Source organism: Oncorhynchus mykiss, chromosome 16 (genome assembly GCF_057628025.1).
Source record: "Oncorhynchus mykiss isolate SJ-2025 chromosome 16, ASM5762802v1, whole genome shotgun sequence".
NCBI lineage: Eukaryota > Metazoa > Chordata > Actinopteri > Salmoniformes > Salmonidae > Oncorhynchus > Oncorhynchus mykiss.
In genome coordinates, this window is record NC_143037.1 from 11,324,959 (window position 1) to 11,352,707 (window position 27,749).

General features: G+C 41.8%; 1 protein-coding gene across 1 annotated transcript in view; it reads right to left on the reverse strand.

Moving 5' to 3' along the window:
• Window positions 1-27,749, reverse strand: part of LOC110492826 (glutamate receptor ionotropic, NMDA 2C-like) — a 68,167-nt gene that overhangs the window by 25,953 nt on the left and 14,465 nt on the right. Inside the window, exons 4-8 of the mRNA XM_090201636.1 lie at window positions 16,294-16,359; window positions 15,953-16,141; window positions 13,802-14,142; window positions 13,225-13,339; window positions 2,741-2,952 (exon numbers count right to left, since the gene is read on the reverse strand). Of these exons, the coding sequence (XP_090057762.1) occupies window positions 2,741-2,952; window positions 13,225-13,339; window positions 13,802-14,142; window positions 15,953-16,141; window positions 16,294-16,359 (923 nt within the window). The remainder of the gene's footprint in view (window positions 1-2,740; window positions 2,953-13,224; window positions 13,340-13,801; window positions 14,143-15,952; window positions 16,142-16,293; window positions 16,360-27,749) is intronic.

The following is a 27,749-nucleotide window of genomic DNA, read 5'->3' on the forward strand; positions in this document are numbered from 1 at the left end:
ACACACACACTTAGTGCAGTCTGAGTGCCTGAGACATACTCTAAACACAGGGAATTATGGTGTTTGGTGAAACACTGACACACACACACACACAGAGCAGTGATGATCTGTCACCTCCAGCCTCCCCTCGACCCCACTGTCTAATGATGTGTAGGTAGAGGGGGAGGACAGAGAGAGAGGGGGATGAATAGAGAGAAGGATGGTTGTTGTTAAATAGTTCTGTCCTTGTCTCCTTCGTCTCACCTTCGTCTCACTAGCTGCCTTGGCTAAACGCTGTAGGTTAAGAGCAATGAGTCTGTGTGTGTGTGTGTGTGTGTGTGTGTGTGTGTGTGTGTGTGTGTGTGTGTGTGTGTGTGTGTGTGTGTGTGTGTGTGTGTGTGTGTGTGTGTGTGTGTGTGTGTGTGTGTGTGTGTGTGTGTGTGTGTGTGTGTGTGTGGACGTGTTTTACTATACATGTGGGGACTTCGAAATGGCAAAAAAACTCATATTTGACCAACTTTGACCACAAGGTCAAATGCTATTTGTAGTCATTTAGCGTTAAGGTTAGAATTAGTGTTAGGGTTAGTTTTAGGGTTAGTTTTAGGGTTAGGGTTAGTTTTAGGGTTAGTTTTAGGGTTAGGGTTAGTTTTAGGCTTAGGGTTAGGAGCTAGGTTTAGGGTTAGGGTTAGAAGCTAGGGTTAGGTTTAGGGTTATGATCAAGGTTAGGTTTTTGGGTTAAGATTAGGGTTAGGGTTAAGTTTAGGGTTAGGGTTAGGGGTTAGGAGCTAGAGTTAGTTTTAGGGTTAGGGTTAGGGTTAGGGGTTAGGAGCTAGAGTTAGTTTTAGGGTTAGGGGTTAGGAGCTAGAGTTAGTTTTAGGGTTAGGGTTAGGGTTAGGGTTAGGGTTAGGGGTTAGGAGCTAGAGTTAGTTTTAGGGTTAGGGGTTAGGAGCTAGAGCTAGAGTTAGTTTTAGGGCTAGGGTTAGGTGAAGGAAAATAGGATTTTGAATGGAACTGAATGTCCCCACAAGGTTAGCTGCACAAGACTTTGTGTGTGTGTGTGTGTGTGTGTGTGTGTGTGTGTGTGTGTGTGTGTGTGTGTGTGTGTGTGTGTGTGTGTGTGTGTGTGTGTGTGTGTGTGTGTGTGTGTGTGTGTGTGTGTGTGTGAGACACACAATGATGAAACCGCTTTCTCTATCTCCCCCAGATCTACGCGCACACACATACCCCCGACGGTTAGCGATGTCTCCATTCTTCCCTGAAACAACAGGAGTATAAAACGATGTGCCCAGAGGAAGGAAGAGAGAAATCTAGAGTTGCGAGGGAGGAAGAGAAAATAATGGGGAAGGAATCTTGAGAATGAATGTTTCAGTGAGGAGTTTGCCAGTGGTGTACCCACTAATGCCTATACTGGCCCTAACTATGCCTGCAGTGCTGCACTTGAACTTACTGCCAATACAATACAACTCTCATTAACTCTGTGCATCCAGGTAGCCACTACATTACAGTAAGATGTCCACACATAGATAAGTTAGGATTCCACCCAGACAAAGCATCAAACAGTATGTAGAATCACACAGCAGCACTCTAACTGCTAACCCATAGTCAGTACTGATAGTGCCTTATAACTGTGCCTTATCCTACCCTCACTTAATGGACTTCAGTTATCTTGCCAATGAGACCAGCCACTGTCCAAAAAAAAAGAGGAGTTTTAATGTTTTAAAAACCTTGCAATTACACCAAACATCTGCTACGGAGAATAGCTGTGTCACCAACATACAGTATGATTAACTGGTTAACCTCTACTTTGCATTCATTAACTCTCCTTTCTCCTTATCTTGCTCACGCTCTCTTTCTCTCTCTCTCTTTCTCTCTCTCGCTCACGCTCTCTCTCTCTCTGTTTTTCCCTAGTAGCCCGGGAGTGTTGATTGCAACCCAAACAGGGTGGGGAGGGAGAGAGAGACAGAGAGAGAGAGAGACAGAGAGAGAGAGAGAGAAGAGGGAAAGAGAAAGAGAAACAGAGAGAGGAGGGAAAGAGAGAGAGAGAGAGAGAGAGAGGAGGGAAAGAGAGAGAGACAGAGAGAGGAGGGAAAGAGAGAGAGGGGGTTGTGTTGTTTCTATCCTACCATGATAGATGTGCCAGCGTTGGCAGATAAATCTTCTTTACGGCCAATCAATGTGCCATCGCACTCAACCACTCTCCCCACACATCTTTCCACCATTAATATGCCACACTGACACACAAACACATGCACACGCACGCACACAAACACACTTCCATTAATATGCCAGCGGTGTTATGTCGTGAAGGGATTCAAGTCTTGCACACACAAACACACACACAGTGGATCCATCATTGATGTGTGACTCACGGGAATGTCAAAGGGACGTACAGCAGGTATATTACAGGTGTGTAAAAGATGTCATGGTTGTATTATGGTTGTCTTGTGGTTGTCTTGTGGTTGTACTGTGGTTGTCTTGTGGTTGTCTTGTGGTTGTACTGTGGTTGTCTTGTGGTTGTACTGTGGTTGTCTTGTGGTTGTACTGTGGTTGTCTTGTGGTTGTACTGTGGTTGTCTTGTGGTTGTACTGTGGTTGTCTTGTGGTTGTACTGTGGTTGTCTTGTGGTTGTCTCCTATAAAAACGTCCTGATCTCAAAATGTACCATCCAGTATGTGCTTACCAGATATGTGCAGGCTGTTGTGTGAGCATAAATCTGCAATTTGCATGTTGTTTTGTGTGTGAGTGAGTGAGTGCATGCATACCTCTCGGTGCGGTTGGACTGGCGTCGGCAGGGCACGGTGTTGCGTACACAGGTTCCCGTGTCGGGGTCCACGTTCTCTACGATGACGAAGGGCCTCTCCTCCAAAGTGGCTACCGTCAGGTGGCGATCATCTGATACCGGCTCGAGAAAACTACCATATCGAGGCCACACCGGATAACGCACCTGGAGGATACCCCGCTCTAATGTCCCCACCTGGGTGGAGTGGGGGGGGGGGGGGGGGGGGGTAGCGAGAGAGAGAGAGAGAGAGGTTGAGAGAGATAGAGAGGTTGAGGTAGATGTTGAGAGAGAGAGAGAGATGGCAGAGTTAGAGAGATAGAGTAGGAAGAGAGAGGGACAGAAAGAGTAGGAGGAAGAACTCAGTGCTGTAGATCTGAGACAGGCTGATCCAGGATTGTGACCCAGAGCCGAGCTCCAGAGGATACAATGATCCCCCGTTAAGAACCTGCCCTCGCTTAACCCTATTGGGGCTCCATTTGTCACCCAGCATCCGGCCCTGGAGCTCCCCACTCCATCCCCCCAGTCATAGCTCTGCTGATTTGTACACAGCAAATTCTCCAGGGTCAAATCAAAACTGAGAATGTTAGATGAACACTGAAGGTGTGGACCTGTATAGCACTAGAAAGTGTTAAATGAACATTGAAAGTGTGGACTTGTATAAACACTGGAAAGTGTTAAATTAACACACCACTTAGTGTAAAACCTTATTTCCCAGAATGCCTTTTCGAGCTAATTGTAGAGTTACCACCCAGGACAGTATTTGTTAGTGACAGAGACATCAGTGTTGCATTAATCACTTGTTTGTCCTTGGGACATTACCAAGTGAGATCCTGAGCGAATATGTTATTTTGTAGGTCTTATAATTTAACACAACACAATATATATTTCATAAGGCCTTATTTTTTTATTATATATATATATATTTTAACCCCCTTATTCTCCCCAATTTTGTGGTATCCAATTGTTAGTAGTTACTATCTTGTCTCATCGCTACAACTCCCGTACAGGCTCGGGAGAGACGAAGGTCAAAAGCCATGCATCCTCCGAAACACAACCCAACCAAGCCGCACTGCTTCTTAACACAGCACGCATCCAACCCGGAAGCCAGCCGCACCAATGTGTCGGAGGAAACACCATGCACCTGGCGACCTGGTCAGCGTGCACTGCGCCCGCCACAGGAGTCGCTAGTGCGCGATGGGACAAGGATATCGCCTGCTCGCCAAGACTGTTATCGCACATTACATATTCTAATAAAAAAAATGTAACTTCATTTTTTTACATATTGCAACAAAGTGGTTACTATTAGGGCTGTGGCGGTCACAAAGTTAATTAACATAAACACATTTAGCTTCTCATGGCTTCCAAACATAGCCTCTCCTGGCTTCCTTTTTAAAAACTAATATATCCATATGATATAGCCTACACCTTTACAATACATCCATTATTTATTTTAGACAGGTCTAAGGAAGCATGACATGAAGAAAATATAGTCTATTTCAGAAGAACAGAATAGCTTACTCTGAGTTGTCCTTATGTTGGCCCTGATCTGGCTATGCCAAATGGCTGTGGGCTACACTAGTTCATTTAGCAGACAAGATTTGCTTAGAATTCCGTGGCATTATTTTATAGTATTGAACAATACAATTAAACAAAGCTGAATAAAATATAAATATTGGCTGCAAATAATTTGAGGGTTTGCACATGTTGCTATTCTGTGTTGAGCTGTTAACAAAGAAACTCCTATAGTGACAGAGTTATTAATGCAACTTTAGTTGTTCTACAAACGTTGGGCCTTATGTTTTGATTTTTAATAGATTGTAAGGCTGCATGATGAAAGACTAATGATGATTTGAAAAAAAGTTGCTTGAAAGGCATGAGCTCTGCTTTGTTTTTTTGCGCAGGCTGCACACACTCCAATAGTCTCTCATTCACAATTTGACAAGCACTTTATAATGCCTCGAATTTCACGGTGGCATCCCCTTTGTGGTGGTAATGTGGTAATGCACACAAAAAAAAATCCATGAATTTTGCGGCCCGGAGCGCTGCGTTGTGCCCTTCTCCCGGAGTGTGCTGCGCAATCGGAAGCGCCTCTCGCTCTCATGGCTCTCAGTCACGTGATCTTTCTCACAGGCTACAAATGAAGACACATCAGGGACGCAACTGCGCGCGTCTTTATCCAATTCCGAGGCGCATATTGGAAGAATTGTCCACTTTTACTTTTCGTCAGACAACAAGATGAGTAGGACATACGAAAAGCAATAGCCTATTTAAATATACTATCCCCCATAGTACAAAAGTCGAACCTATTCTATTCTGTATGAGAAATACATATTCCAAACATAATCTGGGACAGTTGTGGGATGTGAGAGATCCCAAATGAATACAACCACTAGCATGACATAAACGTTTATGAAATGTGGATGACACAACAGATCAGAATGTTTTGCTTAAAATGTTTGATAAACTGTTAGGCTATTTCTTCACATTATAAGCATAACAATGTGCACATGGTAGCAGGCTATAAACGTGAATGTTCCATTAGCAGATAACACAACTTCCATATGTTGTAAAAGTGCATTCTTATGGTGAGAATTATCTTCCCCCAATTTGAAACTTAAGCGCTGCTTATACAGTTGAAGTCGGAAGTTTACTTAAACTTAGGTTGGAGTCATTAAAACCTGTTTTTCAACCACTCCACAAATTTCTTGTTAAACAAACTATAGTTTGGCAAGTTGGTTAGTACATCTACTTTGTGCATGACACAAGTCATTTTTCCAACAATTGTTTACGGACAGATTATTTCACTCATAATTCACTGTATCACAATTCCAGTGGGTCAGAAGTTTACACACACTAAATTGACTGTGCCTTTAAACAGCTTGGAAAATTCCAGAAAATGTTGTCATGGCTTTAGACGCTTCTGATAGGCTAATTGACATAATTTGAGTCAATTTGAGGTATACCTGTGGATGTATTTTAAGGCCTACCTTCAAACTCAGTGCCTCTTTGCTTGACATCATGGGAAAATCTAAAGAAATCAGCCAAGACCTCCACAAAATTGTAGACCACAAGTCTGGTTCATCCTTGGGAGCAATTTCCAAACGCCTGAAGGATCCATATTCATCTGTACAAACAATAGTACGCAAGTGTAAACACCATGGGACCACGCAGCCGTCATACCGCTCAGGAAGGAGACACGTTCTGTCTCCTAGAGATGAATGTACTTTGGTGCAAAAAGTGCAAATAAATCCCAGAACAACAGCAAAGGACCTTGTGAAGATGCTGGAGGAAACAGGTACAAAAGTATCTATATCCACAGTAAAACGATTCCTATATCGACATAACCTGAAACGCCGCTCAGCAAGGAAGAAACCACTGTTTCAAAACCACCATAAAAAAGCAAGACTATGGTTTGCATCTGCACATGGGGACAAAGATCGTACTTTTTGGAGAAATGTCCTCTTGTCTGATGAAACACAAATAGGACTGTTTAGCCCATAATGACCATCGTTACGTTTAGAGGAAAAAGGGGGAAGTTTACAAGACGAAGAACACCATCCCAACTGTGAAGCACAGGGGTGGCAGCATCATGTTGCGGGGTTGCTTTGATGCAGGAGGGACGGGTGCACTTCACAAAGATGATGGCATCATGATGCAGGAACATTTTGTGGATGTATTGAAGCAACATCTCAAGACATCAGTCAGGAAGTTAAAGATTGGTTGCAAATGGGTCTTCCAAATGGACAATGACCCCAAGCATACTCCCAAAGCTGTGGCAAAATGGCTTAAGGACAACAAAGTCAAGGTATTGGAATGGCCACAAAGCCCTGACCTCAATCCTATAGAAAATGTGTGGGCAGAACTGAAAAAGTGTGTGCGAGCAAGGAGGCCAACAATCCTGACTCAGTTACACCAGCTCTGCCAAGAGGAATGGGCCAAAATTCACCCAACTTATTGTGGGAAGCTTGTGGAAGGCTACACGAAACGTTTGACCCAAGTTAAACCATTTTAAAGGCAATGCTACCAAATACTAATTGAGTGTATGTAAACTTCTGACCCACTGGGAATGTGATGAAATAAATCAAAGCTGAATTAAATCCTTCTCTCTACTATTGTTCTGACATTTTACATTCTTAAAATAAACTGACCTAAGGGAATTTTTACTTTGATTAGTGTCAGGGATTGTGAAAAACAGGAATTGTGAAAAACTGATTTTAAATGGATTTGGCTAAGGTGTATGTAAACTTCCGACTTCAACTGTATATGCCAGTTAGTCTCTACACTCTACACTCTCTATACTTGTAAAGCTGATTAATGTGCTTAATTAAGAAGTTATTTGGCTGCTTTAGTTGTGATTACAAACCTTATTAAATATAAGCAATGTGCTTAATATTAGGAAAGTTGAGCAATACATTTCATAGGCCTATTCTATAGAAAGCTGATGGGATCCTCCTCTTTCTATTAGCGGCCATCACTGTTTCTCCCTCAACTGCATAGCCTATATAAATGTTGCACAACATGAGCTCATGGGATCTCATTAAGTGTTTGATTAGATTTTCAAATACATTTGCATTGATGTCAGAGGGATTGGAGGGACAATAGAGTGCTGAGTACCAGGCAATTAGCAAGTTTGGTAGGCTGCTAATGACCATCAGCAGCATCATAGTTTGGAGAAGCCTAATTAACATGACTAAACAGTCACATGGAATTTGACTGCCTTCCTGACTCATGACCAACAGCCCTAGTTACTATCTTATTGGGGAAATCACAGTGAAATTTGCATAGGTTTCTAAGAAATTCATACATTTCTGTAAGCTTCATGAATTCTACAAAAATGGCAGTGTTTGACCATGACGTGATTACAATTCAACAGAACAGATGAACAGGCATGACATTTACTCTCATGGGTGGTCAAAAAAAAACTCCCTGAAAGCCATGCCCCTACTAAGCCAAGCAACAAACCAAACTTGCTTTTTTTTAAATGTATAAATAAAGAACTGACCCAATGCCTGCAACCCAGTAGTTGGGTCATTGAAACAACACATACAGTGCCTTGCGAAAGTATTCGGCCCCCTTGAACTTTGCGACCTTTTGCCACATTTCAGGCTTCAAACATAAAGATATAAAACTGTATTTTTTGTGAAGAATCAACAACAAGTGGGACACAATCATGAAGTGGAACGACATTTTTTGGATATTTCAAACTTTTTTAACAAATCAAAAACTGAAAAATTGGGCGTACAAAATGATTCAGCCCCCTTAAGTTAATACTTTGTAGCGCCACCTTTTGCTGCGATTACAGCTGTAAGTCGCTTGGGGTATGTCTCTATCAGTTTTGCACAACGAGATACTGAAATTTTTTCCCATTCCTCCTTGCAAAACAGCTCGAGCTCAGTGAGGTTGGATGGAGAGCATTTGTGAACAGCAGTTTTCAGTTCTTTCTACAGATTCTCGATTGGATTCAGGTCTGGACTTTGACTTGGCCATTCTAACACCTGGATATGTTTATTTTTGAACCATTCCATTGTAGATTTTGCTTTATGTTTTGGATCATTGTCTTGTTGGAAGACAAATCTCCGTCCCAGTCTCAGGTCTTTTGCAGACTCCATCAGGTTTTCTTCCAGAATGGTCCTGTATTTGGCTCCATCCATCTTCCTTGTCCCTGCTGAAGAAAAGCAGGCCCAACCATGATGCTGCCACCACCATGTTTGACAGTGGGGATGGTGTGTTGCTTTTACGCCAAACATAATGTTTTGCATTGTTGCCAAAAAGTTCAATTTTGGTTTCATCTGACCAGAGCACCTTCTTCCACATGTTTGGTGTGTCTCCCTGGTGGCTTGTGGCAAACTTTAAACGACACTTTTTATGGATATCTTTAAGAAATGGCTTTCTTCTTGCCACTCTTCCATAAAGGCCAGATTTGTGCAATATACGACTGACTGTTGTCCTATGGACAGAGTCTCCCACCTCAGCTGTAGATCTCTGCAGTTCATCCAGAGTGATCATGGGCCTCTGATCAGTCTTCTCCTTGTATGAGCTGAAAGTTTAGAGGGACGGCCAGGTCTTGGTAGATTTGCAGTTGTCTGATACTCCTTCCATTTCAATATTATCGCTTGCACAGTGCTCCTTGGGATGTTTAAAGCTTGGGAAATCTTTTTGTATCCAAATCCGGCTTTAAACTTCTTCACAACAGTATCTCGGACCTGCCTGGTGTGTTCCTTGTTCTTCATGATGCTCTCTGCGCTTTTAACGGACCTCTGAGACTATCACAGTGCAGGTGCATTTATACAGAGACTTGATTACACACAGGTGGATTGTATTTATCATCATTAGTCATTTAGGTCAACATTGGATCATTCAGAGATCCTCACTGAACTTCTGGAGAGAGTTTGCTGCACTGAAAGTAAAGGGGCTGAATAATTTTGCACGCCCAATTTTTCAGTTTTTGATTTGTTAAAAAAGTTTGAAATATCCAATAAATGTCGTTCCACTTCATGATTGTGTCCCACTTGTTGTTGATTCTTCACAAAAAAATACAGTTTTATATCTTTATGTTTGAAGCCTGAAATGTGGCAAAAGGTCGCAAAGTTCAAGGGGGCCGAATACTTTCGCAAGGCACTGTATTTGTTGGTGTAAGGCCTCAAAATAAGGCATTATGAAATACACATTGTATTAAATGTTTATATTTTACACAACGGGGGTTTATTCCTGAATGCTGATTGGTTAAAACCGCATGCCCAGACGGTATCTATTCTACAAGTTACCACCGGCTAAATCTATGACGTTAAAATGCCTATTTACTCTGTTCCATCTGACTGAGCAATCCACTGTCTCATCATTCCAGCGAGGCAACTTGATATACCCTATAAAAAGCATCTAGACTTCATCTCACATTTCTTTTAGACTAACATTTCGTTTTCAACAGAGGAGATTTGTATAAACTTTGCTGTCTGTCTCTCTGAAAATTGCAACATTGTTTCAATATTCAAATTCGATCACCAGATGTCCCATAGTAATGATTGTGTCAGGGTCAGGACCTGACAGAGAGGCAGGCATCTTTTCTCAGCCAGTTGAAATCATGCATAATTTTTATTAAATTTTTTCAGCATAATTTGTTATATACATACAAAGAACTATCAATAGAAAACAGGTCAAATTAAATGATGTGCCGCTAGTTTGCTGTTTTTCCAGCTTCAGTTAGAAGTGATTATTGTGTTAGCTGTATTGTTGGCTAGCTCCTCTGAACAACAGTGTCTTGAGGAGAGAGCACATTAAGCCATGCAAAATTGTGCCTCGTTAGCTAATTGTTACGGATGTATCTAAATAAATTTAGCTAAAAAACTGCTTAAACAAATGCAAATGCAGCTACTTTGCTGTTATTCAGGCTGCACTGTTTGACTTGACTGTAAGTTAGCCATAGTTGGCTAGCTAGCAAGCAAGGGATAAGAACATGGCCAGCCAGTATGGCAATGGAACATTTTGAACCAACAACTGGGTCTCGTCCACAGATACAGAACAAAAAGACTGAACGACTGGGTTGTGTCTATGGCAACCAAACTGATAGATCTGTTTGGTCAACTGGCAACCCCAGATTAGAACAAAACAAATGTCCCACCTTTATTTAACCAGGTAGGCTAGTTGAGAACAAGTTCTCATTTACAACTGCGACCTGGCCAAAATAAAGCATAGCAGTGCGACAAAAACAACAACACAGAGTTACAAATGTACAATCAATAACACAATAGAAAAATCTGTCTACAGTGTGTGCAAATGAAGTAAGGAGGTAAGGCAATAAATAGGCCAATAGTTTATATTGTGGTGGTATGAAATAATATGAATAAATTAATCAAAATAACAGTGGTAATGCCCAAGAAGCCAGTGTTCGGAGGATTTATTGACAGAGTTTGCCAGTCCTCAACCCTGTCTCGGGCCTAAGAACACCCACTCCAGTATTTCCTCCAAACACCAGTTTCTCAAGGATTACTACTTAAGCAATGATGACACATTCATTTAGGAACTTCCTTACTGAAGTCCCCAGGGGAGAAAATGGATGTATGCAACAATAATCTATCTGTCAATAATAAATTCAGTCATGGGTGGTAACTCTACAATTCACTTGAAAGGCAAGGCATTCTGGGAAATATGCCAATAAAGCTTGAATGTTAATTCAACACAGTTTAATGTCTATCCAGGTCCACAGTTTCAGTGTTAATGTAACCAACTAGATCTCACAGTCTCACGTCAGAATTACACGTTCATCCATGTTTCTCAAATTCAACATTTTGAAATTGTTCCAAATTTCAAAGTATTTACGGTTAAGTTCAGGCATTAACTCCAAATGTTTAAGGACAGGGTTAAGAGTTTGGGATAGGCTTAAAACAAAAATCTCAAAATCAACTTTTGATCACTGGATTCAAACACCAGAGGCAGATGATCGTAACTTCAGAAGGATCTGCCTCTGGTCCCAAAGGTTACACATTCAAATCCAGCGATAGAACGTTATTTTTATTCATTTTTGTTTTACGCCTAGCCCAAAACTTAACCCTTACCTTAACCATTCAGAGTTAATACCTAACCTTAAGATTTCAAACATGCAACCTTTGGGACCAGAGACAGATGCTTACGCCCATCCGCCATTCTCCAATGCCCTAGCAAAACCGAAACCAACTTGAAGGTAACGGCGCTTATTGTTGCCCCTAATGGCCGGTTTCCATCTCATCTCTCAATCTCCTCAGACAAGGATGGTTGTCGAATACTGATTTCGAATCACAAGGGACCTGGCTGAATGTAACACAGGGATGCTGGCCCCATGTTGTCTCCAACGCTTCCCACAGTTGTGTCAAGTTGGCTGGATCTCCTTTTGGTGGTGGACCATTATTGATACAACTGGGAATCACAGGTGGACTGGCTGAATGTAACACAAGGAATTTACTAGGCATATAGTGAAGTACAAATAGCTACAACACTATTGAAGGACCCAGTAGAGTGTAAATAACCCACACTATTGTGTCTGACTCTATGAATCTCAATGCTGTTTTAACTGTTATGAACCTTTCTCAGGCAGTTTTTTAAAAATCGATCACTTTTACAACTCTTATCCTTACCCCCCCTTTAAACTTTCTCTATCTTCCCTGCCCCTCCCTTTATACTCTCTATCTTCCCTGCCCCTCCCTTTATACTCGCTCTATCTTCCCTTCCCCCACAGGAAGAAAATAGGAAAGAAGAGAGGGAAAATAGGATGATGGTTCCCCCTGACTTAGTAAAATATTAGATAGGATGATGGTCCCCCTGACTTAGTAAAATATTAGATAGGATGATGGTTCCCCTGACTTAGTAAAATATTAGATAGGATGATGGTTCCCCTGACTTAGTAAAAACATTAGCGTGTAGTGCTGTCAGTGTGTCAAAAAGAGAGGGTATGAAATGGACATGTCACACCACAAACACATATACACTGAGTAAACCAAACATTAGGAACACCTTAATATTGAGTTGCACCCCTCCACACCCCCACCTCAGAACAGCCTCAATTCGTCGGAAATGGACTCTACAAGGTGTCGAAAGCGTTCCACAGAGATGCTGGCCCATGTTGACTCCAATACTTCCCAGTTGTGTCAAGTTGGCAGGATGTCCTTTGGATGGTGGACCATTCTTGATACACACAGGAAACTGTTGAGAGTAAAAAACCCAGCAGCGGCACCTACTACAATACCTCATTCAAATGCACTTAAATATTTTGTCTTGGACATTCACCATCTGAATGGCATACATACACAATCCATGTCTCAATTGTCTCAAGGCTTAAAAATCATTCTTTAACATGTCTCCTCCCCTTCTTCTACACTGATTGACGTGGATTTAACAAGTGACATCAATGAGGGATCATAGCTTTCACCTGGAGTCACCTGGTCAGTCTGTCATGTAAAGAGCAGGTGTTCTTATTGTTTTGTCCACTCAGTGTACAAGTGCCCACTGCCACGTTCTCACTGACGAATGAGCTAGATGACAGGGGGCGGTGAATGACTGTGGGAACTCCGGAGTTCGGTCTGCACAGTCACGAAACACATGCACACAAACACACCTGCCAGCCAGTGACCGTGATAAAGTAGTCTTGCTGTAGCAGGGCAGGAATAAATGAGTTCAACAGTAGCAGTGAGATTACTCTTTGTAGACCTACACCCTCTCTGGCTACCCTTGGGAGACAGGTGTGTGTGCGCGTGTGCATACCCTTGGGAGACAGGTGTGTGTGTGCGTGTGCGTACCCTTGGGAGAAGGGCGGGACACCGCCATGGGAGAGAACAGTACACCACATCATCAGCAACACTGGTAGTTTGTAATTAACCAGATGAAACAGTGTATTGATTACATTCATGTATGCAAGTTATTTTGAGGCAGGGCATAAATATGGCAGTGCTGGGTTGGTTGTTTCATGGTCCACACGCACAAACACACACACTCATTCAGTACCTTGTCCCACTGTCTGTCTCTGTTCAAAGCGATGATGACCATGGAAGGGTTTGTCAGGTAACCATCACTATTAAACGACAGGTCCTTACGCTCCCATGTCACGTTCAGCATGTGTCTAGAACACACACAAACACACACACACACACACGTTCAGTATGTCTACTGCTACGACAAACACACACACACACACACATTCAGTATGTCTACTGCTATGACAAATACACACACACACACACATTCAGTATGTCTACTGCTATGACAAACACACACACACACATTCAGTATGTCTACTGCTACGACAAACACACACACACACGTTCAGTATGTCTACTGCTACGACAAACACACACACACACATTCAGTATGTCTACTGCTACGACAAACACACACACACACACACACGTTCAGTATGTCTACTGCTACGACAAACACACACACACACACACACATTCAGTATGTCTACTGCTACGACAAACACACACACACACACACACACACACACACATTCAGTATGTCTACTGCTACGACAAACACAGACACTCAAACACAGAGCGACGGGGTGTGACCTCACACTCACCTGAACAGTGTGTTGTTGTTAATGTGTGTAACTGGTGTGTTGCAGTCGCTGTGTCCCTCGGGAACGAACCCCTGATGCCTCTTGAAACTCTCCGCCCCTTTGGCCACTATGGCCACTCCCTCTCTGACCCGCTGCCTCAGACTCTTCCTCCATTGGTCGGTGATGACGCCAATCACTCCTATGGGGAAGCTGCTAGGTGAAGGGCTCTCTGTGTTGCCCAACGCAAGGGAGGGGAGGATCCAGATGTAGCCAGGCCCCAATAGACCCACCTCCCCTGCTACCTGGAACAGGTACTGGGCCTCTTCATGGGAGCAGTAGGCTACGAGTACCTGGGAGTCAATCTAGAGGAAGAGACAGATATTGGAGTGTAGCCAGTATCTAATATTAACCTCTGACATCTAAGCCTGTGGAACAGTTATATCACAACCCTTAACCCTTGCCCTATCGAGTGCAGTCTATTCATGTCAAGGGAAGCCAGGCTTCCCTAAAAAAATGAACAAAGAAAAATAAGAAAAAACATATATTCAATCATTTATCTTTCGTCTCTCTGTGTTTCATAATTGTCCTTCAATTCGCAAGAGGCTGAATATATCTCACCAGAAAAAGCATCCAAGTGAGAGAAACAGCTCCCCTCTGTCTCTGTATGTGTAGCCCATCTATCTGATGCTGTCTGGTCAAAAAAGAGTATGACAATGTTGCCACCGGTAGCATTGAATGCAAGGGAAGCCAGCGAGCATTTGGCCTCCCTTCATGAAACAGTATGAAGTTATAGCCAATCAGTGTTAAGCTTCACTTAGTGAGCTCAACTGTGAATGGTCCTGACCTTCCAAAAAAAGTGTCTAGGGAAGCCAGTCTTCACACCAATCGCATCACATCAAAAGCCAAGTGTCATTGACAGAAACATTTTTAATTGTTACATCTCATTGTGTTGTTGTCCTTATGTGGCTTAGCTAGCTGGATAAAATTGGCCCTTTCCTAAATTAGCCATGGATAGAGATAGGGATTTGGACTTGGACTGGTTTTACTTATTATCTCCGTACTGGCCAACAATTATAACAGCGATTCTAGTCCAATCATTAATTTATATATTGTATATATTGCATATATTGAGAGGATGGAAGTTCAATATGTAGCTAGATGTAGAAGGCTAATGTTAACTAGCTAATGTTGCCCATGAATGGAAGTTAGACTAGCGAGCAGGCATGTTAGCCAGGTAGTCTAGGACAACAACAACTAAAAGTGTGTACTGTATGACAGACTCAAAGAATGTTTTGGCAACATGAAAGAGAGGAGGATGGTATCTCTACAAGCAAGGTGAGTCAACATGTTTTTTCGACTTGCACACACGCATGCACACACACACGCATGCACACACACACACACACACACACACACACACACACACACACACACACACACACACACACACACACACACACACACACACACACACACACACACACACACACACACACACACACGAGAAATCAGTACCATGGACAGCCACATCATATTTAGCTTACGTTGTTTAGACGAAATCATTTTTTGTATCTTTTAGTTGTCAATGTATTAGACTGAGCAGAGGGGATTTGATGATGTTGAAGTTGAAATGGTGCTGGAATAGTGGAGGCAGCTCTTGTTTTCTTTGCGACTTTGAATATCTCTCTGTGGTTCTAAATCAATGGTTGTTAAGTAGTCCGAAAATGTCGGAAGCCTTAACTTGCTTGACTATCCTTTGTGGACTTCACCTTACAGAGGTTAATCTCCGGTTTTGTGATGAAACAAAGGTGTGGTTGAATTTATTCTGCCACTGTGTCTTCTTATTATCTCGGCCTTAGGCCTATATATCACAGTAGCAAGGCATATGAACTAACAGGTTATAGAGCAAACACAAAACAGGTTGTAATGTGTTTTTTTCCTGGCTTGGCTTCTCCAGTGATTTTACCGACACACCACTACCGGCCTTATCCCTAGGTTAATTGTAACACTCACTCACTCACTCACTCACTCACTCACTGACTGACTGACTGACTGACTCTCTCTCTCTCTCTCTCCCCCCCCTCTCTCTCTCTCTATCTGTCCCCCCCCCCCCTCTCTCTCTCTCTCTCTGTCTCCCTCCCTGTGTGTGTGTTGGACATTTCTTTCTCCTACCTGCTGTAACATGCGTTTGGCGCGGACATCGCTGGTCCCGATAGACATCTCCAGAGACAGGATATCCTGCAGCCTCCACAGGAAGTAGGACGTGTCCGTGTAGGAGCGGACGTAGTCCACAAATGTCTCGTATCCCGGCAACATGCTTGTGATGACTACAAAGTCTCCCCAGTCATACTCCTCCATCAACTACAATATAGACATTATGTTACATATAAATATAAAATTATATATCTACATTACATTTTAGTCCACAGCTTTGATGAATATACGATTCTGATTGGCAGAAGGGGGTTCTCTAATTGAACATTACATTTAGATGTAATATTCTATTCCTGTACCTTGAACATGCAGACAATCTGCTGTTCCAGTGATGCACCCATCTGGAGGAACGTGGAACCCTCAGCCTGGAATGGGACGGGGGGGGGGGGCGTGAACACGAGAGAGAATAGGTTGCCAATGATACTGTGCAGTATTCATGTGAGCACACTCACACTCTCACACACACACACACACACACACACACACACACACACACACACACACACACACACACACACACACACACAAGCACACCAGAGGCACAAACCCAGACACACACACACACACACACACACACACACACACACAAGCACACCAGAGGCACAAACCCAGACACACACTCTCCTTCTCCTTGACCTCTCTGGTAGACATACTCCACACCCAGAGGAGGTAAATAACGTGTGTTCCATCCTATTGCTGTTACAACAAACACACACACACACACACACACACACACACACACACACACACACACACACACACACACACACACACACACCAGGCTGTGAGGGCTGATTCTAATCTCTGTGATTTATGTCAAAGCATTAAACATCATCATCACAGCAGGCTTCCTGTATACTGCTACAGGCCTGTACTTACTACACCTTTAATGATCAGTCTTATGAGCTGTCATAAAACCTACATAACGACTCCATGAAAATGACACAGTAGGCCGGCAGCTCGGAGGCAAAGTTAAGGTGCAGAAATGGAGGTTAAGTTGATCAAATAAATGCATTTAAAAATAAATAAAGGTGTGAGGTTAGGATGAGGTAATTAATAATAAGGTAAATAATAATGTTAATAATAAATAACCCCCCCCCCCCCCCCCCAGTTTTATCATTGGAATGTGATACAAAACGAGGCAACGGTGTGCTTTAGGACCATGCGGATGTCTCCGAGTGGGCGGGTAGGCTGTTAGGAGTGTTAATCTGATTGAAAAATTAAAAAATTAAAAAAGATGTAGCCAAACATCTAAAATCGAAGTTGCACCCCTGTATCATACATACCATCACATAATATTCACTGGCCTTTCTCAGTCAAACTGGTATACATTTTTTAATGTGAGAGATCTCATTAAACATAACAGTAAACTGACAAAATGACAGAACCAGTCGGGAGAAGGGGTGCACACTTCTCCAGCATCCGCGGGTGGAAGTACATACACTTCTGAGGGTGCGACTCGTAATAGAGCGTTGACATTGACGAGCGGGAACTCCAATAGCAAAGAACACAAGACAAACGCAAAGTAAGCATGAGTAGATATCAATGCACAAACGGAAATAAAATTATTTCATTGTAGCTACAAATAAAACTGTAAGATCTGCTAGCAATATAGTTATGTCAAATTATCCCTGCTTTTTTTAAGGACACTGTATAACCTTTAATTCAAGAACGTACAAGGGGAAGTGGGGCTCCCATGAGTCATCACACACAGCTTCATATGACTTCAGGAGTACTTTATCAAAACAGCAGAATTACAAGATAACAACAGGTATGTTCTTACACACACACACACACACACACACACACACACACACACACACACACACACACACACACACACACACACACACACTCTCTCTCTCTCTCTCTCTCTCTCTCTCTCTGTCCTGCTGCCCTGTTTCTGTCAAATTCCTCTGAACTGTAAAAAAACGTTTTAAATAAGTTTAGCTTAAAACCAATTGCTTAATCAGCGTTATTCTGTGAGTTGAATGGACTTCAAAATAGCATTATTGTTGATTCGACTTAAAATTTCAAAGCATCCAGCTGCAAGACCATTTCTGTTTTGCTCAAGATTGTTCTGTGTGTGAGGTGCATTTTTGAAAAATCTTGTTGAGTAAAATTACAAATTCATGTTTGCGCAAAACCACAAAACCATGTCCATGATATTTCCCAGCATGCTGTATTGCAGGTTGATTATCAGAATTGTTTCTTAAAATAATATGAATAAATAATCATTTTTTTGGGGGTCTGAAATTATTGACACCCTTGATAAAGATAAGCAGAAATGACTGTATAAAATAAATAATTCAGATACTGAGCTATATTGTATAATAAGAAACGTTTGAAATTATATGATTTTATACTAATACAATTGCTCAGGAAAAATAATGTTGTTTAACAAGTAATATTATAAATGTTTTGCAAAAAGGTAGGTTGACACCCCTGTTTTCAATACCTTTCAATACCTCACCTTGACAGGATAACGGCACTGAGCCTTTTTCCTAAATGTTTTATGAGTTGGAGAACACATTGGGAGGGATCTGAGACCATTCATCCATACAGAATCTTTCCAGATCCTTGATGTTCTTCATCTGCTCTTCAACTCAAACCACAGGTTTTCAATGGGTTTCAATTCTGGAAACTAAGATGGCCATTGCATAAGGTTAATTTTGTGGTCAATTAACAATTTCTTTGTGGATTTTGACGTGCTTGGTGTTATTGTCTTGCTGAAAGATCCATTTGCGGTCAAGTTTCAGCGTCCTGACAGAGGCAACCAGGTGTTTGGGTAAAATATCCTGGTACTGGGTAAAGTTAATGATGCCGTTGACCTTAATAAGGCCCCGGGACCAGTGGAAGCAAAGTAGTCCAATAACATCATCGAGCCACCACAGTATTTTACAGTAGGTATGGGGTCATTTCCTTCTCATGCATTCTCATTTAGACTCCAAACCCACCACTGATATGCATGACCAAAGACCTTTATTTTCATGTCATCTGACCAAAGCACCAGTTCCAATCCAAGTGCCAATGCCTTTTAGCAAACTCCAGGCGTTTACATTTGTTGGATGACCTGAAAATAGTTATTTGGCAAAGCACACCAGTTTGTCATCGAAATTATCAACTGTATTAGTATTTCCTTGTTTTTAGCATACACACTAAAAACACATGTTTCTGTATAATGCCAAAAAAGGGTTATTTGGCTTGTAACCATAGCGAAACCCTTTTCTGTGCTATATGGAACCTTTTTTTTCAAGGTTCTATAAAGAACTATGCTCATGCGGTTCTAATTTAAACTTGTATGGTGCTATAAAGAACCCTTTCATATTGTTCTATAACGAACTACACTGTTAGACGTTTTTGTAATTTGATCAGTAATTGACCGTATTAATCAACAGTATGGATTACAGTAGCTGCACTGTAAAATGAATTTCAGCCATCAAATTGTGGGCTGCAGTTTCAGCCTATTTGTTATCTTGGCCAAAGGCTGTACAACCAAGTACAGCTCAGTACAGCTCAGGGGTGCCAATAATTTAGTCCATGCCATGTCTTTATATTCTAAATTAAAATTGTAAACTCAATAAATCCCCCAAGTCCATCAATCTCAGAATATATTTAAAAAAAATCTAAATCTGTTAAATCTGTCAGTTTAAGCTAGAGATATGTGTTTTTTTGCGTCTCAATCCACAGCATCCGCCCATGTCGTACTTCCTCATCCGCCCATGTCACACTTCCTCATCCGCCCATGTCACACATCCTCATCCGCGGTGACAGGTGGCAGAGCTAAAGCGGTGTTTGTCAGACCATGAGACATCCTGAAAACATCTGTAGCATCCAAATGGTTTGACCTACAACCTCTCATGAACACGATGGGGGTCTCCGTTTTGCTCTACGACCCGACTCGTCTGATGTGGGGACCGTTGATGTTCCAACTTCTGTTTGTCGCATCCAAACCATGTGGGCTACAAACTAATGTGACCCGTCAGTGGAAAGGGGAGATTCTCACAAACACGATGATGTTCCTCGTTTTGACAAATGTCAGGGACTGATCTGAAGGTAACCGGTACCTGATTTTAAAAACAAATGGAATTATGAAGGTGGTTTTGTGCCTACCCAAAAAAGGTGTTAAATATGTGTAAAATATATATATTTCCGGAGCTTTCTTATACCTCCTTGATGTAGGACAGACACTTCAAAACCTTGTTTCTTATGATTCTTATGTATTTTTTTGTCATGTATGTGTATTCATGGCATGTCTCTGGTCTATAATAGTAAAGGCCAAATTCAATGTTTTATATACAAATATATATATATATATACTACCATTCAAAAGTTTTGTTCAAAAGAAATGTCCTTGTTTTTGAAAGAAAAGCTAATTTTTTGTCCATTAAAATAACATCAAATTGATCAGAAATACAGTGTAGACATTGTTAATGTTGTAAATGACTATTGTAGCTGGAAACGGCAGATTTTTTATGGAATATCTACATTGGTGTACAGAGGCCCATTATCAGCAACTCCTGTGTTCCAATGGCACGTTGTGTTAGCTAATCCAAGTTTATCATTTTAAAAGGCTAATTGATCATTAGAAAACGCTTTTGCAATTATGTGAGTGTTACGCCCCTGAAAAAGGGGAGAAATAATCACGAGAGTGATACGGTGTTGTTTCCTCAATGAAACTTTTAGTGCAATGAGGAAAGACCTCGATTTCCCCGGGAACTTGGGTGGAGACCAGAGCAATCGATCTTAGGCTCATAGATTAAGAGCATTTAGTAGATCACAGATTAACATTTTTACCCTTCCATTAGGCACCACAAAATAAAGTAATCAACATAACGTTTACACATTCCTCTCACAATTCATACCCTTTGTACGCTTGACGGATTTGAACTTTAACACAATTATATGAATGTTATCAATCTCTATCAACCAATACTGAATGCATGATCTTTTTAACCTAACATGTTTTAAGATCCTCACATACTATGAACTTAATAGTACTTTTTAATGTATGACAGGCTATGAGTATTTCTTTTAACCTGTCACATAAGCACAGATGAAAACTGTTGTTCTGATTAAAGAAGCAACAAAACTGGCCTTGTTTAGACTAGTTGAGTGTCTGGAGCATCAGGTTCGATTACAGGTTCAAAATGACCAGAAACTAATACCTTCTTCTGAAACTACATTAGAGAGTCTAGTTTGAGAAACAGACGGCATCACAAGTCCTCAACTGGCAGCTTCATTAAATAGTACCCGCAAAACACCAGTCTCAACATCAACAGTGAAGATGCGACTCTGGGATTCTGGCCTTCTAGGCAGAGTTGCAAAGAAAAAGCCACATCTCAGACTGGCCAATAAAAAGAAAAGATTAAGATGGGAAAAAGAACACAGACACTGGACAGAGGAAGATTGGAAAAAAGTGTTAATGGACTGCCGAATCTAAGTTTGAGGTGTTCGGATCACAAAGAACAACATTCGTCAGACGCAGAAAAATGAAAAGATGCTGGAGGAGTGCTTGACAGGTACATCTGTTAAGCATGGTGGAGGCAATGTAATGGTCTGGGGGTGCTTTGGTGGTTGTAAAGTGGGAGATTTTTACATGGTAAAGGGATCTTGAAGAAGGAAGGCTATCACTCCATTGTGCAATGCCATGCCATACCCTGTGAAAAGCGCTTAATTGGAGCCAATTTCCTCCTACAACAGGGCAGTGACCCAAATCACAGCTCCAAACTATGCAAGAACTATTTAGGGAAGAAGCAGTCAGCTAGTGTTCTGTCTATAATGGAGTGGCCAGCACAGTCACCGGATCTCAGACCTATTGAGCTGTTGTGGGAGCAGCTTGACCGTATGGTACGTAAGAAGTGCCCATCAAGTCAATCCAATTTGTGGGAGGTGCTTCAGAAAGCAGGGGGTGAAGTCTCTTCAGATTACCTCAACAAATTGACAACTAGAATGCCAAAGGTCTGCAAGGCTGTAATTGCTGCAAATGGAGGATTCCTTGACGAAAGCAAAGTTTGAAGGACACAATTATCATTTCAATTAAAAAGCATTATCATTATTGACCTTGTCAATGTTTTGCAACTCATTTCATGCATGTTTTCATGGACAACATGGACATTTCTAAGTGACCCCGAACTCTTGAACGGTAGTGTATATAATGTTATTTTATGCCGAAAAGTTCCTAAAATTCCAAATCAAATAGCTAAATGATCCATAGTATGAATATCTTAAAACAATTCCGTATGTCATTTTATAATCCCCTGCCCACAGTTTTGACTTTAAAGAATAAACTTAAATTGGTAAAAATAAAATTGGTATTGTAATTATTTTAATTTCTTTTTAAATTCTCCAACTTATTTTTAAAAAATGTGGAATTATTCAAGAAAAGTGCAAGGCAAAAATGTAATTGGCCGCAACAGTATGAATTCAATTGGTACAGCATTCTCATTAACGGGGATGCAACGAATATAGCCTCTTACAAGGCATGCCTCAAAACTTGTTAATGAGCCAAAAACAACAACACCATGCACTCACTAGTGGTCAAAAGTTTTTTGGTGCTCAGAAAATACGGTACGGTACTGTATTCTGTTGGGTGGAATTACAGTACCAATCGGAATATAGCCATTCTTTCAATGCCCACAACATTTTCCCACAATGCACCATAATTTATAGTATGCGGCAGATAAACATTTCACAGTATTTTACTGTTGATAATAGTCCAATGACAGTTTTCTGTTAAAGTGTTGACATGCTTGCTCCTCCCCCATACAAACATACTGTATATAATACCCCAAGCACCCCGCTGCTCACACACATACATAAATAAAAACACACATGCTCTCCTACCCCCACCCCAAAACCTTCTCTTACGCACGCACGCACGGATGGACGCACGCACGCATATAACAGGAATATGAACTATGGATCATCCAGCACCAGATGTTTAGTGAAAGCACATTCTTTCAGCCTTTTCAGGGAGGGGTTAGAGAGCAGAATAGAAAAAGGGGGGAGGAGCTTAATCTACATTAAGTGATTACATACATGATTTTGTATTGTACATGTATACATTATACAGGAGCAGAGATGCATGTACCAGACTTTACTGACATCAGTGGAGGCTTCTCAGAGGAGGAAGGGGAAGACCAACCTCTTCAGTGAATTTCATAAAAAATAGAAATTGTGAAACTTTAAAAAGTTTATCATTTTTAGATAAAACTATACTAAATTCAATCACATGTCACCAAATAATTGATTAAAACACAATATTTTGCAAAGAAGGTCTACAGTAGCCTCAACAGCACTCTGTAGGATAGCATCATGGTGTAGCCGGAGGACAGCTAGCTTCCATCCTCCTCTAGGTACATTGACTTAAATAAAAAACGTAGTTCTCACCCTTTTCCATAGACTTACACAGTAATTATGACAACTTCCGGAGAACGTCCTCCAACCTATCAGAGGTCTTGCAGCATGAACTGACATGATGTCCACCCAATCAAAGGATCAGAGAATTAATCTAGTACTGAAAGCGTAAGCTATAGCTAGCTAGCATTGCAGTGCATAACATGTGGTGAGTAGTTGACTCAAAGAGAGAGAAAGAAAATAGTTTAACAGTTTTGAACAAATTAATTTCTTCCTAATAGAAGGAAAAGAAAGAGAGAAATAAAGAGAGAGATTGTAATTTTCTTCAGTTTTACTTACTTAGCTAGCATATGCAGCTAGCTAGTTTAGCCTACTGAAACACCCTGCTTAAAAAGAGGGATGCTATGTTAGCTAGCTGGCTATGACTATCCAACACAACACTGGAACTCTTCCAGGTCAAGGGAAGCTTTTGGTTTTACTAAATTTATTGGCACCGAGGCCCGCCGATGTAACTGCTTACTAACTGTACACCGTGATGTTACTGCACGATTGTAGCGGGTTTACTAACGTGTTAGTTCTATTAGCTATGTTGACTAGGAAGTTACTTTAGCTAATATGGGGAAAATGAGGTAGGCTGTGTGTAGCAGTTTGGCTTGGAAAGTTTTTTTTGCCTGATCACATACAGCTGATGTACTGTTCATTGAAGTCCACAAACGAAGGGAAGACGAAGGGAAGAGGTGAGACGAGGAGAGTGCATAACGTGAGACGGAAAAACGTGGCTGCTATGAAACTGTGATCTGCATTTACACGTGATCAGGGGTGTATTCATTCCACCGATACTGTTGAAAACGTTTCTTAAACAGCAGCAAACGGAACAAAACAGATAAAAAAAATACCTGAATTTGTCCAATAGAAACTCTTGTTTGCAACTGTTGGACTAATGATTACACCCTAGATAAGCTAGATGCAGGCAAGAGTGTGCAAGCTGGTATTGAATGTCCCTGTCTGTCCATGTGTCACGGTCTGTCACATCAAATCTGTCTCTCGACCTGTGTGGACCTATATTGTAAACTTTCATTCATAGGCTAGGTTGTAGCAACCTCGTGGTGGGTATAGGGACAATTTGAGTATCATGTAGTAGCCTAAACCTATCACTGTTACATTGAGCTGGGTGAAAAGAATATGAATGACAGTCAACCAATATGCTGTAATAGAAATAAGGCCATGTTCATGAAAAAAAATCGTCCTCCCTCATCTGAAACGGCACTGACCGCAACTGACTAACATAACTGACCTGACCCACCAGCACAGTTCATTATCTGTCACTATTACCCATCCCAACATCTGATCTAGGATCAGGATAACCGTACATAGTACATCCATTTAGAGTAATCAAAATGCAACGTTTTTATCAATTTAAAACAGGGCTGTCATCGATGGAATGTCAAAGTCCATGAGGAGAATAGGCAACGGCCTCCTATTCCAGCTAGTCTCTAGCCAATGCCTAGGCCCTATGTAAACAATAGTGTCTCCTATATAGACCTTGACAGCTAGTGGGATTCTGAGTGTGTTTTCTACTAAGCTAACATATGGAATTGTTTTAGGATTGTCATGGATCATTTAGCTTTTTAATTTTGAATTTTAGGACCAAAAATTAAAAATATTTGATAAAATATTCAATTTGGCCCACTATAGCCCACAGAAACGCATTGAATAGCGCATTCATAAACGGCAAAAAAACAGTCAAAAAGTAAATCATAGGGAATAAGGTTTTGAAGTGTCTGTTCTACAGTGGGGCAAAAAAGTATTTAGTCAGCCACCAATTGTGCAAGTTCTCCCACTTAAAAAGATGAGAGGCCTGTAATTTTCATCATAGGTACACTTCAACTATGACAGACAAATGAGACAAAAATACAGAAAATCACATTGTAGGATTTTTAATGAATTTATTTGCAAATTATGGTGGAAAATAAGTATTTGATCACCTACAAACAAGCAAGATTTCTGGCTATCACAGACCTGTAACTTCTTCTTTAAGAGGCTCCTATGTCCTCCACTCGTTACCTGTATTAATGGCACCTGTTTGAACTTGTTATCAGTATAAAAGACACCTGTCCACAACCTGAAACAATCACACTCCATACTCCACTATGGCCAAGACCAAAGAGCTGTCAAAGGACACCAGAAACAAAATTGTAGACCTGCACCAGGCTGGGAAGACTGAATATACAATAGGTAAGCAGCTTGGTTTGAAGAAATCAACTGTGGGAGCAATTATTAGGAAATGGAAGACATACAAGACCACTGATAATCTCCCTCGATCTGAGGCTCCACGCAAGATCTCACCCCGTGGGGTCAAAATGATCACAAGAACGGTGAGCAAAAATCCCAGAACCACACGGGGGGACCTAGTGAATGACCTGCAGAGAGCTGGGACCAAAGTAACAAAGCCTACCATCAGTAACACACTACGCCGCCAGGGACTCAAATCCTGCAGTGCCAGATGTGTCCCCCTGCTTAAGCCAGGTCATGTCCAGGCCCGTCTGAAGTTTGCTAGAGAGCATTTGGATGATCCAGAAGAAGATTGTGAGAATGTCATATGGTCAGATGAAACCAAAATATAACTTTTTGGTAAAAACTAAACTCGTCGTGTTTGGAGGACAAAGAATGCTGAGTTGCATCCAAAGAACACCATACCTACTGTGAAGCATGGGGGTGGAAACATCATGCTTTGGGGCTGTTTTTCTGCAAAGGGACCAGGACGACTGACCCGTGTAAAGGAGAGAATGAATGGGGCCATGTATCGTGAGATTTTGAGTGAAAACCTCCTTCCATCAGCAAGGGCATTGAAGATGAAACGTGGCTGTGTCTTTCAGCATGACAATGATCCCAAACACACCGCCCGGGCAACGAAGGTGTGGCTTCGTAAGAAGCATTTCAAGGTCCTGGAGTGGCCTAGCCAGTCTCCAGATCTCAACCCCATAGAAAATCTTTGGCGGGAGTTGAAAGTCCGTGTTGCCCAGCAACAGCCCCAAAACATCACTGCTCTAGAGGAGATCTGCATGGAGGAATGGGCCAAAATACCAGCAACAGTGTGTGAAAACCTTGTGAAGACTTACAGAAAATGTTTCACCTCTGTCATTGCTAACAAAGGGTATATAACAAAGTATTGAGATTAACTTTTGTTATTGACCAAATACTGATTTTCCACCATAATTTGCAAATAAATTCATTAAAAATCCTACAATGTGATTTTCTGGATTTTTTTTCTTCTCATTTTGTCTGTCATAGTTGAAGTGTACCTATGATGAAAATTACAGGCCTCTCTCATCTTTTTAAGCAGGAGAACTTGCACAATTGGTGGCTGACTAAATACTTTTTTGCCCCACTGTAACTTTACAGATCTTCATTGTAAAGGGTTTAAACATTGTTTCCCATGCTTGTTTAATGAACCATTAACAATGAATGAACATGCACCAGTAGAACAGTGGTTAAGACACTAACAGCGCACAGACGGTAGGCAATTAAGGTCACAGTTACGAAAACTTAGGACACTAAAGAGGCCTTTCTACTGACTCTGAAAAACACCAAACGAAAGATGCCCAGGGTCCCTGCTCATCTGCGTGAACGTGCCTTGGGCATGCTGCAAGGAGGCATGAGGACGGCAGATGTGGTCAGAGCAATAAATTGCAATGTCCATACTGAGACGCCTAAGACAGTGCTACAGGGAGATAGCGCGGACAGCTGATCGTCCTCGCATGGCATGGCAACAACAACTGCCCGAGTTACACCAGGAACGCACAATCCCTCTATCAGTGCTCAGACTGTCCGCAATAGGCTGAGAGAGGCTGGACTGAGGGCTCGTAGGCCTGTTATAAGGCAGGTCCTCACCAGACATCACCGGCAACAACGTCAATTATGGGCACAAACCCACTGTCGCTGGACCAGACAGTCGTGGTTTTGTCTCACCAAGGGTGATGGTCAGATTCGTATTTATCGTCGAAGGAATGAGCGTTACACCGAGGCCTGTACTCTGGAGTGGGATCGATTTGGAGGTGGAGGGTCCGTCATGGTCTGGGGCGGTGTGTCACAGCATCATCGGACATAGCTTGTTGTCATTGCAGGCAATCTCAACATCTGTGCGCTACAGGGAAGACATCCTCCTCCCTCATGTGGCACCCTTCCTGCAGGCTCATCCTGACATGACCCTCCAGCATGACAATGCCACCAGCCATACTGCTCGTTCTGTGCATGATTTCCTGCAAGACAGGAATGTCAGTGTTCTGCCATGGCCAGCGAAGAGCCTGGATCTCAATCCCATTGAGCACGTCTGGGACCTGTTGGATCGGAGGGTGAGGGCTAGGGCCATTCCCCCCCAGAAATGTCGGGGAACTTG